This window comes from Oreochromis niloticus, linkage group LG19, assembly GCF_001858045.2.
Source record: "Oreochromis niloticus isolate F11D_XX linkage group LG19, O_niloticus_UMD_NMBU, whole genome shotgun sequence".
NCBI lineage: Eukaryota > Metazoa > Chordata > Actinopteri > Cichliformes > Cichlidae > Oreochromis > Oreochromis niloticus.
In genome coordinates, this window is record NC_031983.2 from 28,594,723 (window position 1) to 28,614,765 (window position 20,043).

The 20,043-nt window shown below is 42.8% G+C and overlaps 1 protein-coding gene across 12 annotated transcripts in view; it reads left to right on the forward strand.

Annotated features, from left to right (window-relative positions):
- The window catches only part of dlgap2a (discs, large (Drosophila) homolog-associated protein 2a), a 190,193-nt gene that overhangs the window by 138,875 nt on the left and 31,275 nt on the right, over window positions 1-20,043 (forward strand). For 6 of the 12 annotated variants that reach the window (XM_025900782.1, XM_025900783.1, XM_019348913.2 and 3 more), the window contains 5 exons: window positions 2,776-2,990; window positions 11,259-11,327; window positions 12,369-12,528; window positions 13,157-13,373; window positions 14,946-20,038. In XM_025900782.1, the coding sequence (XP_025756567.1) occupies window positions 2,776-2,990; window positions 11,259-11,327; window positions 12,369-12,528; window positions 13,157-13,373; window positions 14,946-17,329 (3,045 nt within the window). In that variant the 3' untranslated portion in view covers window positions 17,330-20,038. Of the gene's footprint in view, window positions 1-36; window positions 633-2,775; window positions 2,991-11,258; window positions 11,328-12,368; window positions 12,529-13,156; window positions 13,374-14,945; window position 20,043 lie in introns of those variants that run through there. The other 6 variants (XM_013271945.3, XM_013271947.3, XM_013271948.3 and 3 more) reach the window with 3 other exon arrangements.

Consider the following 20,043-nt stretch of genomic DNA (forward strand, 5'->3'; position numbering starts at 1 on the left):
CACATCATCTGTACCCATAACACAGTTACATGGTAACAGTTACATGTGTTCTGCTTCAAACGCTTTCAAATAACTCAGCAGCCTATCTGCTCAAAGCACGTGTGACTAATATTAAAGTGTATTAACCTCCAGCCACACAGAGCCTCTCTGATTGTCTTCCTCTTCGCTCCACATTCGAGACCTTCGTGATGTTGCGTGTTCAGTCTGAACTGTTCGCTCCGTATGCAATAAAGACAGCCAGTGAGTGCTCTCACTCTGAATGGGATAATGGTGATTGTGACGTGGATACTCAATTACCTGGTTTAACGAGTGGATGAAAATTGCAACATATACAGCGCCCGGCTCGTTTCGATGGCAGGCTTCCACTTCCGATAGCTTAGGACAGAGCGAGCAGAGGCAGCTCCTTTTCTCCTCTGGTTTCCAGCTTTTCTTCCAGCAGTAATTACGATCAGCAGCCCAGCCAAATTCACCGCCCGACTTTCAGTCGAGGTTTTGAGCAGTTTGTAACCTGGCCAAACTGCAGAAATACTAAAACACCGCACAGCTGTGTGAAGGCGTTAATGTGTGTTGACTCATCGAGAAATCAAGAAAGGATCTGCGTAGCTCAATGGGTGGAACAAACTGTGTCAGAGGTAGGGGTTCAGTTCAAGTGTCTATCAAACGGTACGTTGCTTCATTGACGGAAATATTATAGCACTGCTTTTATGGCTTCAGGGTTTTAAAATTACTACATTTACATAAAAAGGTGAGACACCCGGGTCAGGATTCTGTTATTCTGAATAGTTAACTTGGTAAAAATATCTCACTGCTATGACTCGTTCACAGCCGTAAGGAAAGGTGAGAATATTCTTACCAATACTCGCCAAACTTTGTCCCAAACATCAGCAGAATCTACAAGAAGACGGCAGATTGTGTTTGGGTAGCTGCATACTCAGGAACCTGTTTTATGTTTGCTGTAACGACAAACCAAAAGTGAAATCTGGAAGTTTCTGCAGTCTCCAGTAAAGGTGCAATCATCTGTTGTTCACTGACACAATAATAATAATACATTTTATTCACAGGCACCTTTAAAGACCCTCAAGGCCACCTTACATTAGTACAACAACATAAAAACATAAGGTAAATGAAAAATAAAAACAAGCATGAAAGTGCAAAAACTAAACATGGTAAAAGTAGACGAAGACAGAGTCATGATGAAGGGTATGCAATTCTGAATAGATGGGTTTAAAGATGCGATTCAAAAGTAGAGAGAGTTTGTAGTCCGGAGATCCGGTGGAAGTGCATCCAAAGAACAGCTAAAGGCTCCTGTGGTAGTCGGGCGAGCAGGTGGAACAAACAGAAGAGAAGCTGAAGAAGAGCGGAGTGTACGAGGGGGCGAGCACGTATGGAGATCAGGTAAATATGGAGGAGCGAGGTTATAATCTCCACAAATCTTCCCTGCATCCACTCCACAGAATTCAGTATGAGAATCCTGATGAAGCCAGGAAAACGGTGTGGAAGTTCTTGAGAAGTACACCTGTCTAAGGTCCCACTCCCACAGACCTGTCACACAACTACCAATCACGAGGGGAAAATGTGCTTTCCAGCTGTGATTGGCTGGTCCCAAAGAGTGAGCAGATTGCAGTGGTTGCCTGATGTTTGTACAGAAGTCACCAACTTGTCTGCAGCCTTGCCATAATGGTCTATTTGATTCACTTTTTATTGTTTATTTTATTTTATTTTCACTTGCTAAATACGGGACAGACTTGACTGGAGGAAAGAAAGAGGGAGAGAAAAACAGCGGAGAAGAGGGACGGTGATAAAGGGCAAAAAACAAAAACCAACAAAATAAGCAGACAAAAAATACATATAACAATCACCTGGATCACCTGTTGAGAAAGAAAAAAGAAAACAAGCAGAAGAAAAAAAGAGCAACATAATAAACAACATCAAGATGATCTATGGGAATATGACAGTAAATACTAAATATTAAACATTATTGTGCAGCACGTAAGATCGACAGCGCACAGTGTGCTTTGAGGTAGGAGCCAAAAAGGGTGTAGTTTGTATGTGTGAGCACCCGTGTGTACACCTGTGAGCATGAGCGCGCTTGTTTTTAAAAGGTTTCCAGTTCATGAGGACTCTTTTCTTGGCTATGCACAGGGCAGTGAAAACCATATGGGCTATATTCTTTTCTGTAGTGACATCATCTAAGCTGCCCAACAAATATCACCATCACATATCTCGCGCCAAAACTTCTGAACTGGTGGACAGAACCAAAGAGCGTGGATATAATTCAGTTTTTTAAATGTAATTTTACATAATGAATGCTACTACACCAAGTATCAGAAATACACTTTTTCTAAAGCAGAAATATGTAAAGCAGGCATCTGCAATGCTGAAGAGAGCCACACTGAGAGGAAAGGCTGTTAAAGTTGCAGTAATAAATATGTTCTGTCAATAGTGAATGAAATTATGGACAAATACATAACAGAGGTCATCTGCAGTGACAGGTCTGAGGTTTGGTTCACCTTTATGGGCATTTTAAAGTCTGTCAACACAAAGTTAGCAGCTTTCTAGCACAGAGCAATCAGCGGCTGAAGGAGGAAACCGGGAAGTTAGTGAGGAACAAGCAGAGCTAAAAACATCATGAATAATACATTCATGCAGCGGCTCAAACATGCTTCCAAACGCTCACTGTTTTAAAAGCTTTAAAAGATGAAAGCATATTAATGCTCTGCTCCCGAGAAGCAAAAACAACCATCATGTGTCTTTGTTATTCCCCCTACTCACAAGGTGCCCCAGGATGAGTGGGGGGGTTATCCTGGAGGTGGGAAGGACGATGAGATACCTTGCCGTCGGATGCGGAGCAGCAGCTATGTTAAAGCCATGGGGGACGAGGAGAGCGGCGAGTCAGACTCCAGCCCCAAGACGTCGCCTCAGAAGTCAGTGCGGCCAGACGCCCTGGTCAAGGCCATCATCAGACCCAGGGATCTGCTGGACTCCCAGAGGTATGACACATGCTAGCTACAGGTTTTAGTAATTAATGTTGCTTGGCTCTTTTTCGGTTTTAGTTTTGCCTTGCAGGTCCGTGTTTAGTGAGTCAGTGTCCCTGTAGTGCTGCACAAAGCAAACATCTATCTGATGTCCTGAATATAAACACATATGTTTATGCAATCACATATCCTACACATGGTTTTTATGTTTGTAAAAAAGAAAGAAACACATAATGATACCAGTCAAAATCTAAGTATTGATCCAAGTCTGTTCAATGTCTCAACGTCCGCCAGGACTTCCCTGGGATCCAACCGGGGAGGTTCATACCGCTGTGGCTGCCAAACATAACAACTTTGAACAGCTCATATAATTATCATTTAAACTTTCAGAAGTTTAGTTTGGGGGTTGATTATAATAGACTTGCATGCTTTCTGTCTTTTTCCTTTGTGTGTTGCAGCTGTTTTCATCCACAGTTTAAAACTCCCTTTATTTCCTGTCACTTTCATTCCTCATTGGTCACCAACAACCATTGGTTACGTACTGTAACCCCGGTACAGTTTTACCTTTGTGAGCTGTCTGCTAATAACAAAAACTCAAATTCAAACATAAATAAAAATGTGACTTAAATGCAAAATGGTGTTACCATTTCTGAGGTTATCTGTCTTGTGCCTATTTTCAGAACCAGGCTCAGGGAGGGGCGGGGCCATCTGCTGCGACCGGTTGGGAGAGACATTAGTCAAATTAGAGTAAAAATAAGACAACAGCCTCCGTGCAGCTAAGACAAACCGCTGTTTTCCCGATGATTGCATTTAAGTTTTATTTGTTTGTATTTATGACTGATTGCAAGTAGTTGACATTCATATAAAAGTATAGTTTTTCCAGCTTTTGGAACCTTTATTGCTTCATAAAACCTCTTTAAATGAGTTCATTTTCCTGTCGTTTGATGTAATCTCAGATCATGAACATGGATCTGTGTTTTTGGAGCGATTGTTGCCTCACTGTTATTCTCTCACCAGTTTTAATATTCCATATTTGACCCACCAGTACGTCGGTGTCAAGCCCCTGATGGCTGAACCTTGTAGTCATCAGAATTCCTTCATGCGTTTTCATATCAGCTGTGAGAACATGTTCACTCTTCTGGGACGTGTCCTATTAAATGGTGAGGAAATTGAGGGCTTTTGTTTCAATAACTTGTCGGTGGAAGAAAACACTCATAAGAGGATTACAAGATAAGATGAGCTGAAGACACAGGAAAAACTAACTCAAACAATTACGTTACAGAGAGACGCGGGATGAGTTACGTTGATTATTGCTTTTACAAACCCATCAGATTAGAATGAAGTGAGATACTAAAGAGTGCTGAGATCTGCAGAAAAAGGCTTCACGTGTAGCAACACCAGAGCAAAGATACGATTCGGTGACGGCTGTTTGTGTCCTTAAACGTTTTGTCTTAGGTTGTGTTACCAAAAAACATGAATTTTAATCTCTGCTGCGTGTCGAGGTATTTGTCGGTTTTTGTTTGCCTCCCCCTCGTCCTTCACGTTATCTACCAAATTCACCTGAACACAGTTCTGGATAAACATGAAGGACTCTACACAACATCCTTTCTATTACTTGGATGTTAAACTTTATATTCTATCCAATGTTTCCTTTTTTGCATATTTTACTATACTGGCTTTTATGTTTTGAAATTGTGTTTTAACAGTACTGCAGACACTAAATGAAGACATTGTGTTTGGCAGATTCCCGTTTTCAGTCTTTCTAAAAGGTGGCAATAAAAGAAAGTAGATTCACTTTTGCATCTCGTTCAGCGGAGCCAGCTTTCTTTTCTCTCTGCAGAATGTGAAAACTGTAATTACAGCTGAGGTTCACAAGTGTATTTTAATAATGTGACAATTTAAAGGATATCCTAGACCTGCTTTTCCAAAACAGTGTTTTTATCTGCCTCTGTTCTCATATATTGAGCGCATTTATCAGCCAAGGTTTGAGTCGAGTGCAGCGGGATCCATTAAAGACCCGCAGCCTCGACTTCAGTCGCAGAAAGCACGATTTTACTTTCTCATTTTCTGACAGTTAGATGTTTCTTTCCTTTTATCAAGACTTTGGGGCAAAAGGTGCAGACGAGATCAAAGGCAAATACTCTGTGATCTACGCCGATGATTGTGATGTGTTTTCAGTACGACTCTGATTTAAGAGTAAAAATATTTTAGATTTACTTCTAAAACTAACTTTTAATTCACTTGTTTTCTCTCCTGTTAACTAAAATCACTTCGAGTGCTCTTTAGTTCAGGTGACGACAGAAAGAACCTTGGAGGCAAAATTGGGGATAATGTGGAAGGTGGACTAAACCCTCAATAACCCACTCAGAGCAGATGATGCTGCAGGAAAAATGGGTTTAAACAATCTTGTTTGACCGCACTTATTTTTAGATAAAACTTACCCAGGTAACAGGATTAATACTGAACTACCCTGGGGCTTGGGGGGCAGGTGCGTTAACCAGAGACTGGTGGGTGGGGCTTCTGCACTGGCCCCATTCACCCCTTCACTGCTATCTTCAGTTTTATCTGCAACTTAAACATGAGGTGGATGAGCACTACTGTCCAGCACCCCGCTAAATAAACACATAAACCCTGAATAAGAGGAGCCTGTTTATAGAGCTGAAATACTTCATCGTTAATTTGAACAAAAATACACCTTCTCTGCTAAATTCATTTGAAATTTGGGCAGAACTGCGATCCCTGTGGCTTAGGGTTGATGTTGCCTCTCCTGCATAATGTAAGTATATCCTGTTCAGCTTCTCCTTCGTGCCATGTGTTCCACTCGGGGACGACCGGGTAGGAAAAATTCATCACAGGGCTGCTGAGACTTCTGCATAAATCACACTGTCTGCCTGCACAAGCCTAAAAGCAAATAATGACATAAATTGGAGGCATTATGCAAAGATGACCTTGTGTCTGACCTCAGTGTGGAGTGTGGCCGGTGACAGCCCCGTAGTTTGTGGTATGCACTGTCAGACAGTCACAGTAAGATGCACGACCCACACACACAGACGAGTCCCTCGCTCTTCTACTCTCGCTCTTCAGGCAGGTTTTTAAAAAGCTTTTCCATCACACGGCTTTGTTTTTTTCCACAGAAGCGTGGAAACGTCCATGGGCAACACCCACGGAATCCATTAATGCACCTCGCCACTATTAACCCGACCCTCACGAAAACACAGACACACACGCACAGCAAAAGGATTAATTGCGAGCTTTTCTGGCAAAGTGTTTGCAACATCTCTCTGCAGGATAACAGCGGAACAGGAAGTAGGTCAGCAGATATCCAGAAACCAGCTTCTACTGTTAAATACTTCTCTTTCATGACTACATAATAAGCCAGATATGTGATCCAGAGGATATATACTGACAAATGAAATGTTATGGTTGGTGATCAGCGAGGATCAGGCTGATATGAGGAGTTGTCTGGCCATTTTAACACATCTACCTCAGAAATTCTTTCTGCATAATCAGTGAGATATGCAACTTTTCTCACACCTTGCAAAGCTTTCATCACCGTCCGTTTTAAATAGCCGTAAACAGTGAATGATTTATGAAGATGCAACAGCAGGAAGGGCTATCAGTTGCAGTTATTGTCCTCCAAGGCTCTTCTGAATAATAGCCCTCTCAGCGGTTAGACCGAGTCTGCTGGGCTCTGCTGAAAGAAAAGTATTGACACTCATGGATCAGGCTGTGGGGCCTGCCTCCCAGTCCATTGATGGCATTTAGTCTGCGGGAGAAGGTTGGTCGGTGCATTCATTTAAATGCCAGGAACGTCCCCAAAGGTGTCATTACTGAAGAGTACTAATACTCCACTGATCGTGCTCTGAGAACATCATAATGTGGCATCCAACAGCTTGGTATTGATTTAGCGCAGCACTAAAAGAGCCTGGTTGTATGAGCAGGTGTATATGCGTTATACTGGAAGTGAAGCTGCAGTAGAGAAATGGCAAAGATGTGTGAGGTAACGGAAACATTTTGTCCAGACAGAAAATGCTCCAATCAGCGGCTTTTTTAAAAAGCTTGCACAACAAACCGTGGACCTCGTTCTTCCTCACAGAATTGCTTCAGCTCAGCAGTACGCTTTAATGTCTTGTGTGAACGGCTCTCCTGAGGTAATTCCACAACATCTACGTCAGGTTAAGGTTACAGCTCTGACCGCACCGCTTCAAAAGATGGAATTTTAGTTCAAGCTTTATTGTCCTGCTGCATCAGCCTACCGCCACTAAACCCTGATATTAACCTTTAAAACACGTGACAAAGTTCATTTTACTCTTGGTTAGCCTGAGCTGTTGAAGTCAACAGGACAACTGCCACAAATCACGAATATTCCACTTCTTAGTTGATGTATGTCAGCAGTCAGTGGTATTTGCATGCCAAACGTAACGTGTGTTGTTTTTATTAAATCTGTCTATAGTTAAAATAATTCCTAATAACAGAGTTTAAAATAGCTATCCCAATATGTGGGGCCAGCCTTAAACTGTCTCTATATATAGCTTGTTTAATACTGAAACCTTCAGTGAGAAGATTGTAGCCAACTTTTCTGAGATCTCTCTCCTCCAAGCCAACTCGCACTTCACATATGCTTCTTGTGAAGAGCACACTGAAATTGCCTGAGTGTTTTACAGTAGCTCTGACCCACTCCTGCAAGCCTGTGTCATTGATTGGACACCAGGCTTGAAAACTCATGACCCCAATTAGTTTCTGATGATGCCATTAACCTTGGGTTATGGCCATAGGTTTTTCAATTACATTAACATACTAATTCCTACACTGTGAATGATTGAATTATGGTTTGAGTACAGAACAATGCAATCGCAGTGTTTGTTTATGAGTTCACTTTGTTTTTCAAACAAATAATAACCATAAATATAAACATGATTAAAATAAATAAATAAAACTGTTGGATAAAAATGTGTTTTTACATATTTAAGTTTTAATATCTGTCAGATCAATCACCTGATTTGGACTTGGATCAGAATTATTGCCTGAAGGCCATTTGATCTTTATTATTATATTTTATTTTTTAGGTTTTATTTTATTTTATTTTATTTTCATTTTGAGTTGTTACAATCAGAACAGACCGGGGGGCAGGAAAGAGAAAGAAATAGAGGATAGGAAGACAGGCAACAGAAGGAGAAGAGTGATAGAGAGAGAAAAGACACCGAAAATCTGATTTCTGCTACAACATTTATACGGTAGGGTCACAATTTGTTGTAAAGACCATGAAAGCATGGCTCCATCCTGCCTGGTTTCACTGGTGGAGGTTGCTGGTGGTGTAGTGGTGGATATTTTGATAGATGCTCCAGCAGGATCGCGCACCGAGTCATGAAGCTCAGATCATCTCAGACTGGCTTCTTTGGGTTGTGGTGGTACAGGAGAGTCACACCATGGAACTGCAGCTGTGTGCTGCTGTCGTGCAAACATGGACCAAAATCTCAGAGGAATGTTTCCAACAACCTGTTGAACCACGAAGAATTAAAGCAAAAGGGGTCCATCATGGTACTGGCAAGGTGTACCTAATAAAGTGGCAGTAAAGCAGTAAATCTTCTAAACTGTCTAAACAATCTCAGTACATTTCATACAATTTCTAATTTCAAAATCTACAGAGATCAGACATCAAAAGAGTCCATAATCAAAGACCCCGTAGTACCAGATGCCTGAAACATTTAAAGACCTGAACTATTATTATACTATTATTATTATTATTATTATTATTATTAAGAATCCTCTTGGAGTTTTTTCAGGCATGAAAACATGTGAGAACATCAGCTTGGAGACACGGATGGACCTGCAGCTTTAATCTAAACACAGTCATGACTGAAAGCTTATTATTCGTATATGAAGGAGCGCGCTGAGGTTTATAAATCAGTCTAATCTCTGAAGTGTTTTTCTGACTGACCTACTCTGCATGCAGCACTGACAAAGATGCTTTTTACACTTGAACAATTTAAATCAATAATTTGAAAAAGAAATTAGACCTGAAGAAGATTTCATTTGGATTCGGTTGCATAATTAAGCCACCCGGTGATATTTTAAACCACTGATACTTCTTAATTGTCTGAGCACGTTAATGTCTTAATAGCTGCTTAAAAGTCTGACCACTTTCAGCTTGTGTCACCGTAGAACTGCGCTCCATGTTTGTAACTGTTAAGAGGCATCAAAGATGTGAGAGCTCTCATGCTGTTATGGTTCAACGGGCTTGTTGGGATGGAATTAGATTGGATCTAAGACAGAAGTGGTGCAGGTTGGATTTCCTCTGCACTCGTACCAATTCGATGTCCCTCTGGGGGCGTACGGATGAGCCAAACACAAATTTGACAGCACCGGGTCCCTGAAGCAAATCACGTTAAAGCGAGAACAGCCTGTCAAGTCGTGTCACCTCGCCTCACTCTTCCGGGCTCTCGTGTTTGACGGGGTCGCCTCACCAGTAAAGATCGCATTGCAGTCACGGCTGCGCTGAGCTGGTGGAGCCGAGAAGTGAAGTTAGGTGATTGTTTTAGATAATCATCCGGCCTCACCCCACGCCTGCCCGGGCCGCGTGCGTCCTGTAAAGCTGACAGCTGCGATGAGATGTATATGAATGGCTGTTTGTGCCGTGGTCAGACCTGCCAAAGATATTTAAAGAAAGTATTAATGATGATGAACTGAATGGCATGTGGCAAACTTCACTATGAGTCATTAGCATAATGAGTCAATCAGTAATCATATGTCACATCTGATAACGGGGTGCGCTGACACACGTGCACACGCACACGCGCATCTCCACTTGACATCTGTCTCCGCCACCCTGTCTTTAAACGACACTTTGACTTTGTGTCTGATCACACAAGCCGATCAATCATGCGCATTTACGGCACTTTCCAAAAAAAACTCGCATTTGTTCGGCTCCCGGCCGCTATAATTAATCAGAGTTAACACTGGCAAAGCTTTCGATAATTCTTGATTCAACATAATGTAATTACTCATTTAGATAGCATTGTGTTTGAGCCTTTCTCCCTCAGATCTCAAGGTCAGAGCGGAATTCCAATTCATTGATTCGTGGCTGCGTGGGACGTGTCATGCATAGATAGGCTGCTTTTCTGTTTGCAGAGCTTCGTCTCTTCACTTTTGTGCCTCTATTTATAGTATAACAAAAGCACTGTAGCAAAATGAGCGTTTTTAATCTTCCACGACATAGCGTCTCGTTCTCGACGACCGCAGCCTCCTGGATGCTGGCGCTCATGGCTTAAACAGCATATACGAGAGCTTAACACAGACAGCTGTGAGTCGTCTTGGTTCAGCGATTGCAGGTGCATTAAACTCAATTTTCTGCTGTTCACATTCTCACCTCTTTAAGGAATTTCAAGATTGCTGCTTTCTTGCACCACACTGACAAAACCCTAGAAAACATTTGCAGTAATGATCTCTGCAGGGCGTTGCTCTCCTTTTCTTTGTCAAACACACTTACGCCCATGCATGCACGTTTCCCAATTTTGGTCCCTGTTCTTTTAATGTTCCCTTAGATCAAATGATTATTTGAAGTTTTGCTCCAGGATGAAATGGTTTCGGCTTAAAATGCACGTTGTTTAACCACTAACAGCACTTTCGTAAAAAGCAGGAAGTGTGAGATTCCCATCATCCCCTGTTGTGATATTGGCCAACAATGGAAGTGCATTAGTACCAATCAGAAACATTAGAGGAAATTTGCTGTGGCATGATTTGATAAAGGGCCGACGCATTCTCGAAACAGCCTCCCTTCACTCTGCTGCTGATAATAGACAGCTCTACAGGCAGCGATGGGCGAAGTCATCCACATTTCAAGCATCAGCCGGTGCACTTCTATCTGATCTTGTCAGCTAAAAGCTTTAAAGTTTAAAGTGTTTTTGTCCTCATTTAGCTCAATTAACCAAATGTAATTAGCCACACAGAGAAAGAGAGTGTGATTGATGCTTCACTGTAACTGTGGTGTTCAGCATTCATCATCAGATCCTTTTTTTTCTTCACCGACTGTGGACCAGCTCGTACTACACTCCTCATGTTGCCATTTGTTGTGTGAACGTGTTACATTGTCTCAACCTGCCAGCTGACTCTCTAACTGTAGCATCCTCCCACTTTCCTCATCACACAAACGCCATGTCGGTCATACGGTCACCCTAATGTTTGCGGCGCTTTGGTGAAAACTCCCAAGCAAACATTCCGTGATGTCACATCCATCCAACAGCTCCTTGTGGGACCCAGTAACTCTGTTTTCTTCTCTACCCACAGCTCTTACCGCCTGGATAAAATCAACAGTGACATGCGTAACTACATCACCAATTTTGCTGCAGACTTGAGGTGAATACAGGTTCAGCTCCTCCCCTTACCTCTCTGTTGCTGCCATGTTGCAGCGGTCAGATGTCAGAGCCAGCTGGCTCGCTGCCCTGCTGACATATTCAATATGGACGCCTTACAGAGCAAACACTCAAGACCAGTCAATGAAAGGTCACCTGGGGCAATCTGCTCATTCTGCCAAAGCACAAGGCAATGATGCACACAATGCAGATTTGATTTTTCCTGCTGTTCTTTACATCAGCGTGCTATTAGAGGGTTTTTTTAATATAGTGCTAAAAATAAGATATGTGGTGCTTGTACCAATCCATTTACACTTAATCGCTGGGTGTTTCTACCCAAACATGTCTTTGGGTGTCTCAAAAGTTGATATTACTTTGCAAATACGCAGGGCCTTGCTACAGCATCACAAGATGGATTGGGGGACTTTTAATCACACTGGCATTTTCATGCTGCCAAACACCAGCGTTTATCTCTATAAAAAGCCCAGAAACTGCTTACTCATCCCGGCCTGTCATTAGAAATAGATCTGGCGGAGGGAACCCAACCTCACTTTGCTATTCCAAAAGCGGCTCACATAGTATTCTTTAGTTTACTTAAAGCACATTTCTTCCGAGTCATTTTCTCTTCGGCAGATTCCTAACCAGCCGTGGGTTTCTGAGCACCTCTCCTGCACTGCTGGGGGAGCACGTTTAATTGACCTGGCTGACACTGGGGTGCTCTCCAAAGCGCTTGCTCACTAACTAGCCCCTGATTTGCATTTCCCTCATTTCCAAGCACTGATTGGATGTTTCAGCATGACAAAAATCAAAGTGCCTTTCTAAGGACACGAATGAATGTAGCGGGGGGGGGGGGGGGGGGGGGTGTAAGAGACAGCCTAAGAGCCACGGTGTCACAACCAGCCTCCCTCTCAGCCAGCTGTGCTTAGTAATTCTTCATCGTGTTACACAAAATGCTTGTTTATCAGTCACATTATATTTAATTGACTTGCTTTATGGCTGTAGTCCCACTCCTGTCCTGCTTTTCTTTGTCTCTCTCTCTGTTCAGTCAGAGCTACCACTTGCAAGCCACCAGGGATATGCACCCAAGCATTGCCCTGGATCCCTCCACCAACTACAACTCACCCAAGTTTCGCTCCAGGAATCAGAGCTATATGCGGGCTGTCAGCACCCTCAGTCAGGCTAGCTGTGTTAGCCAAGTGAGCCAGGTGAGTGTGCATCCTTTTCCTGGATCCCCGAGGGAACCTAGAGGAGTTGGCTTTAATTTCCAGGAAAATTTAATAAAGTCATTTCATTTAAAACCCCACTTAAAGAGGCCGATTCCCCTAGTTTCATTGTCACTGCACTGAGTATTGTTTTCAAAGCCCAGGCATAATTTTTCTGACATAAATTTAGTCTCAACACTTTACTGCACATTGTTTATCTAGACAAATTAAAGGATTCCAGTGGGGCTTGCTGAGATATTCATCTCCTTAGTAAAAGAGAGATATTGATTTGCTTGGAGTCCTAGCATTTCAGCTAAACTTCCTCTAATTCCTAATCCCAGTCGAACAAGATGTTTATCTTTGATTCCTAATATTGCCAAATGAGAGTGGAGTGATAACAGTTAAACAGTTTCTGCTGTTTTAAAGGCATTCACATCAAATCCAACAACAAATGTGTCATGAACTCTCTGACAGTGTACGACCTTGACTTCATGAACCTTCTCACAGACTCTGCTTTTTTATGATTTTAAATGAAAGTGAGAAAAAGTGGAGGTTTACAGCCAACCGATAAAAATATGCATGCTCGCTACCCTCGATCGATGGAGCTTATTTATGGCTTTGTTTCTCTCAGGTGAGTGAAACAGAAATTAACGGCCAGTTTGAGTCTGTGTGCGAGTCTGTGTTCAGCGAGGTGGAATCCCAGGCCATGGACGCTTTGGACCTGCCTGGCTGCTTCCGAACCCGGAGCCACAGCTACCTGCGAGCCATCCAGGCTGGCTACTCCCAAGATGACGACTGCATTCCCCCCATGGCCTCCACCGTCACCTCCACCATCAGGTCCACCACAGGTAAGCGTGGTTAAACATAAATCTGCACACTATATTAGTGGACATCTGACACTAAAACGTTTTATTTTGACACGAATGTGTGGTTATGGATACATAAAGACTATTAGTGCCAACTCATACTGTCAAACAGTTTCAGCATATTTGCATGAATCATTCTTGTATGTGTTCATGTTTACTGAGGCATTTGTAGTTACCAGTTGTGAGCTGTTCATACTTTGGATACAGTGCTTCATCTGCTCGTCCACTGGATGCATCAAAGAGTAAAGCTATGAACCCTATTGAAAATCACCAATGGAAAGTGTCTGAAATAAAAATCAGGTCAGAATAAGGACGCCTGCTGCTTTTTCCACTGCATACATTTCTTTGTTGTGCCACATGGTGACAATGAGCACGCAGCTTTATCGTCTCGCTGGAAATACCACATGAAGTTTACTACTTTGCTGCAAAAACATTTTTTTCACTCGCAGACTGTTTAATTCACACAAGCTATTTTGTCTCAAGCTCATGTTTACACACAACAATGATATTACAGAGCTGCAGACACTTGTGTCTACACTCGGATCGTTCATAATGTAAAGCTGACTACAGCGGTAACCGAACTGTCGCACTAGTTAGTCATATGTATCACACATGCAAATTACTCAGCTGAAACATGCATTTACTTCTGATACTGAGCATTCATTATGACAAATTGTAAGCTGTTGCTGGTTTCAACAATTCCCTGATTGCTGGATTCACAGAGGAAAGGATACGTCCTTGTACAGATGAAGAATGTGGGAAGAACAGAAGAGAAACGGCTCGGACAAGAAGTCCGAGTGGATTCCACCTCCTCCCGCAGTAGATTCATGATCCAACAGTTGGGCTATAATAGGGAGAGTTAGAGGTGTGGACATCTGGAGATGTGCTTATGATCAATTCTTCATACTTATAAATGTTTGCTTACACTGCTTTCTCAGTAAACTCAAAGATCTTTGCATTCTTAAGAGTTTGGTGCAATGCATTTTGCCCCTTTTGGAAACGGGGCAACTCGATTTAGTCAGTCAAACTGGACTTGACATTTTCAATAGGGTTCATACTGTACTTCCTGATTGATGAGAAAAGCTTTGGAATCTTTGCCCATCTTTGCCTCTTTTCACTGCACAAAGTTCACATTTCCTCCCCTCAAACGGAAGCCGAAGCGCACGCAAGGACTGTTCTCACACCTCGCTGATTAGACGAAATTGTCCATTCTCTATGATGTGTTCTGGGAGCTAGGAGTTTCAGCTTTGTGCATTGAAAAGATGTGAAGAATGCATGCTAGAAATTAAGGATGAGAAGGCAGTGTAAACCATCAGCATAAATGAGTCAAAATGGGAGTGCTGTCTAAATACTAATACAACATATTGTGGGAGTCACACAAGGAAATTGGCACAATAATCACTGCTATACATTTCAGCTATTATCTTATTTTGACTCATGGCATTCAGTGCATGACTTGATGTTACTGCATTGTAACAATAAAAAGCACATTCTCTCCAGCTGCTCACACCTTTGGCCATATTACAGATATATATATCTACATTTGTCTTCCAGACAGAAATTATGTGCAGGAAGACTCTTGTTTACCTGACCAGGACAGAATACATGAGGATTTGGCAGACACTGTCCCTCTGACTCATGATGATCTAGGCTGCCCCATCAGAAGAGACAGGCTTTACCACCAAGATAACACGGGGGCTACAGCCAAACCCTTGTCTGGACCACCTGTTTCTCCGAGCCTCTTCAGATCCCCTGGAGCTAGTGCTCCAGAACGGCCATCACCAAAGGCCATCCAGGCCAGTATCAAAGAGTCAGCTACCCTGGCTGCCGCTATCAGCATGCAGTGGAAGGAAGAGGTCTCGGCCATGCGTCGAGAGCTAGCTGAACTCAGGAGGGACCTCTGTAAAGAACTTCGTGCTTTCAACAGTAATTTCAACACTTTCACACAGCATTATAACACATGGTCTCCCCAGGGAGGCAACATGGCGGCTGGAGCTGGGGCAGGCTTGGGTGCAGCAACTGGACCTAGTACGGGGACAGGAACAAGGGCATGGCCTGGAGCGGGGCCGGGGCCGGGGCCCGGGGCAGGAAGATTTGGAACCTCTACTGCAGACAGAGGCACTGGAGGGGCTAGAGAGAAAAAGCCCCAAATATCCAAGGTATCGGTGGGGACCCAGGCCCGCAGCAAAGTCTTGGTCAGGCAGAGCACTGCAGATGCAGCTGTTAATTGTCCAGAAGAAAAGGACGAAAAGAAAGGGGCCCGCCGAGGCCTGCCGAAACAGCTTTCGATGGACCCGAGCATTCTTGCCTCTCCACAGTCAATGTACGTAGAAAGTGCCATACCACTTTCTTTGGATCCAATACTTCCTGTCTCTGTTCGAGCAGTCAAGCCAGAGACACTTGATGTTACTGCTGTGCCCACCAGAGCTGATTCGGAGCTTTCAGTCGACGGTTCAGTTCTAAGCTCCTCTGACATGACCACTAATGAGCCAACACTCACCACCCACAGTACAGCGCCACTTTCTTTAGAAACAGCCCCTGAGAGTCCTCAGGGTTCATCAGCACCTGAACAGGAAATGGTCATCACTCCACAACAAACAGATGTAGGTCCACGTAATAATTCCCTAGCCCAATCTGAACCATCTTTCACAGATAACACAAACCCCCCAGACTCCAAGCAAATTCAAAAGGATAAGATACAGCTGCCATACCCAGTCCCTGTAGTTACAGTGTCACCACCAGATGAACAGGATTATGACATCATGTCAGATTCAGAGTCTCCAGATGTTGTCACTGTGGACAAACCAGATTCAGGCCCTCAAGACCCTACTGCAGATTCTTCAGACCCAACACAAGAAGAACCATCAGAATCGCCCGTAGGGTCTTCATCTAATGCCGTTAGTCAAGGCTCAACCTCAGTCTGTGATGCACCAACTCTTCAGTTTGATCCTGTTACACTGTCTGATTTAGATAGCGGCATAAAATGTCCTTCTATTGTCGTGTCAGAGTATGTTGACTCGGATGATCCTGCGAGTCCACCCAGCAGTGTCACAGATCCAGATCCCATTATCACCTTTCCCGATCATCCTTCCGACCTCCCTGATGAGGAGAAAACATCTGTCTCAACTTTTGCTTCCAGCTCTGTAGAAACTCAACCAAACCCTGAATCTCAAGAGTCTCAAGACTCAGACTGGCCACCTCTTCCAGAACCACTGGACACCACCACTATATATCATGCTGATCTGGTCCATTTTGACTTGGTCATGCTGACTTCCCTGGATCAAGATGATCTGGACTCAGTGTTTATGGATCCTGAACCAGAGCCTTTTGACATTAGTGTTGACTCTTTATCAAATGTAGAGGATTTAGACCCACCCATGTACCAGTCAGATAGTCCAAGTTTACCTCTACCATCTGTTGACCCTGCTGCAATGGGCCCTTTGGATCCTTCAGAATCAACAGAGTTTGTCTGTTTGGACCCAGCTACGGAGTATCACATGTCTCAGGACGTAGCCTCGGGATTACATGACATCCTACCACAGGTCACTGTCACAATATCCCCTCCTAGTTCAGTATCTCCTGATACTTCACTGGAACTAGACTTTGGACCCACAAGTCCAGCCTCAGAACCTGTTCTATCATCAGGCCCAGATCTCCAAGAGATAACCTCAGAGGACCTGCCATCCATGGAGTCAGATGATGCTACAGCAGAGATACTGGAGTGTGTGGCTGTATCCCAGATGACTGTGGGACCTGTGGAGGAGGATGTCCCAGGCAGCCCAGAAGCAGCTTCCTCTGAGCAGGCCTTTTTGTGGTACAGGTGGCAAAAGAGGGGCCACAGGCGAGACTCGATGTACAGGAGTGCGAGTGTAGAACTGTGGAGTGGCAGATACGAGTACAACAGCGCAGAAATCACATATGTGTCTCTCACTCTGTGAGCTCATACCTCATTCTCAGCAGACGAAATGTAGCTCAAATTATATTTATAGCTTTTGGTTTGTAGCTGCCAGTGCACTTACAGCGACGTGCGCATCGAAATGTCATGGGATCATTGGCATTCAAGCAAGAACTTCCTTCTACATCGTCCATGGAAAAAGACTGCATGGTAGCAGCAGAACTGCATTTCATGGACTGCAACATAGTGCGAGAATGTCATAAACTCCTGCAGTGATAAATGCACTGAACAATAATGTTTCAAAAACATTCACTGAAAGCAGTACGAAGCTCTCTGAAGCAGTTGTCACCTCTAATGTGAATCATCTCCCAGGAAAGGACTCCTCATCCTCAGAGTGCTGGTTCAAATCAGTGGATGATACTGCATAACAAATGTTATACACGTTTATTTTAAGAGACTCTTTTAAGAGCTCACTAACAGACTATAGAAAAAGTCCAGAGTGTACAAGGTCACAGCAGTCTTTGCAGGAACTTTCCTTTTCTGACCTATTTTGAGCTCTCCTTGCATTGTCACTCTAAAGTAGGGTGAAGTAAATATTGGCAGTTATCATATAACTATATAAAGAGATACTGTTTACTATGTGAGCTGTTGGATGGACGGGTTTAAAGAGAAAAGAACACGAGAAATGATGTTTGCACAATGCTGAGTGGAACTGGGATCCTCTGCTGTTACAGCTGTTTGCAAAAGTTCGAGCAAATTGTTTATTCTGTTGATATTTTACGAAGTGAATGCAACGTCAGTGGTACACAGGTGTTAGAAAAAATAACTTTTTTTAATTCAGTGGCTTAAAAATGATAAAAAAATATCAAATGTGCCACATGCAGAGGTTTGCATCTGCTAACATCACTGACGTCTCAGCCCTCTGGATTCATTAAGAATTATCATTAGGTAAAATAAGGTGTGGGCAGACTTTTGCATACAGCTGCATTTTGTTGGAAAATAATTCTGCATTTACAATCATTCCCAGCTAAAATTGCAAACCAGTAGAGTCACAGTATGTAGCTACCGTTACCTGCATACACATACAGTTTGCTATCAAACATGCACACATTTTCTGGACTGTACGGATAGATGAATTCATCAGAGACACTCTAAATTATTACATTTATCTGACACTGGAATAACAGGCTTTGCTCAGAGGTGATGATGTATTTTTTACTGTAAGCTATCATCCTAACGCTCAGGAATCAAAGACTGAGAATGTATCGGGACATAAGTGTGATGACATGCTGAATTGTATTCCTTCCTGAAAAGAGGTATGTGTCACGCCGTAGTGCTGCATTTCCACATGTGTGATACTGACTGATGAAAATAATGTAGTAATGGTGCATGACAGATGGCCTCGATATTTCCTTGTGTTTCATATGCAGTGCCTCACTGTAAGTACTCGGTTCTATTCATAGCTTCATTTTGACATTCAGTGCAATGAAAGGAGCCTACGTACCACGAAGACGCAGAATTCTGTTACCAGCAAAGAACAGCCAGGCAAAAATCACAAGATATATCTGCGCTCTCTGTCCAATTAATGCGCTCTATGTGGAGTCGCCCACTGAAGTCTGCGCTCTGATAAAGTGCACCGGAATAAAAAGAATCTTTCAGCACAACATCAGTGAGCTGCCAGAAAAGGATTTTCATCTGTTGTTTTGAGTCGAATGTGCGCCCAGCACTTTATTAAAGTTTGCTAAATTAGATGAATGTGAGAGGTTTTCAAAGGGGCGGGAAGTTAATTAGGTTCTGCTGTTGAATTCATTTTACTGACATAAAGTGCTCCACTTTTCTTCTTCTCCTGGCTCTCTTCCTTTACCTTTGCAAAAATCTTAACTAGAAGTAGCTCACAATTTATTATGCACTGTAATGGTAATATTTTTATTTGTAGCATATAATCCAAAACTAAAGTGCTGTAGGATGCAGTGTGCAACGGCATGTAAAGCCAGGCTTTTCCTGCTGGAACAGACAGAATGATGCAGGTGTGTTCGGCTAACACGCTGGCCGACCTGAGTCACAAAACTGTATTTACTGTTACATTATTACAAACCAAAAAAAGCCAGTGGCCTCAAGTTATCTGCCCAATCTTAATTTACAAAATGGCTTCGACTGCTTCCTGCTGTAGACTCATTTCATTTTCAAATTTCATAAAGATTAAGGGCGGTTCAATTGGATGGAAGCGCTGAGACCTTTTCTGACAGCGAGTCAAATGAAATACCATCATTATTTTTCACTTCATCAGGTACTTTACATTAGACGGGGTTATCACAACCTCACTTTCTTGCATTAGTATTTTTTTATGATTTAAGATAAAGTGTGATAAACTGTAGAGGTCATGGTGTCATCCTAAATAAAAGACAAATGATCATTGTTGTTCTGTGGACCCACTCGTGATCTGTGTCCTCAATAAAGTCTGGAAATAACTGATAACTGAGCAAATATCAGAAAATGAGTTGAAGTAAAGAATATGCTTACTGCTTGGTGTTAACAGGAACAATCAGGCACTTTTACACTATTATAATGATGATATCACAACGCTCATCCTGCTGCAATAAGAGCAATCATAAAGCACAAAACTCCCACTGTGCCAGATGATCCTCATATCCTGCAGTTTGTTCTTGGATCCAATCTAAGTACGGCTTTTTGTTAATCCATTATACTGTGTGTTTGGGCAAATCCGCCCCCTCTTCTGAATATCCCATCGTTCCCTTG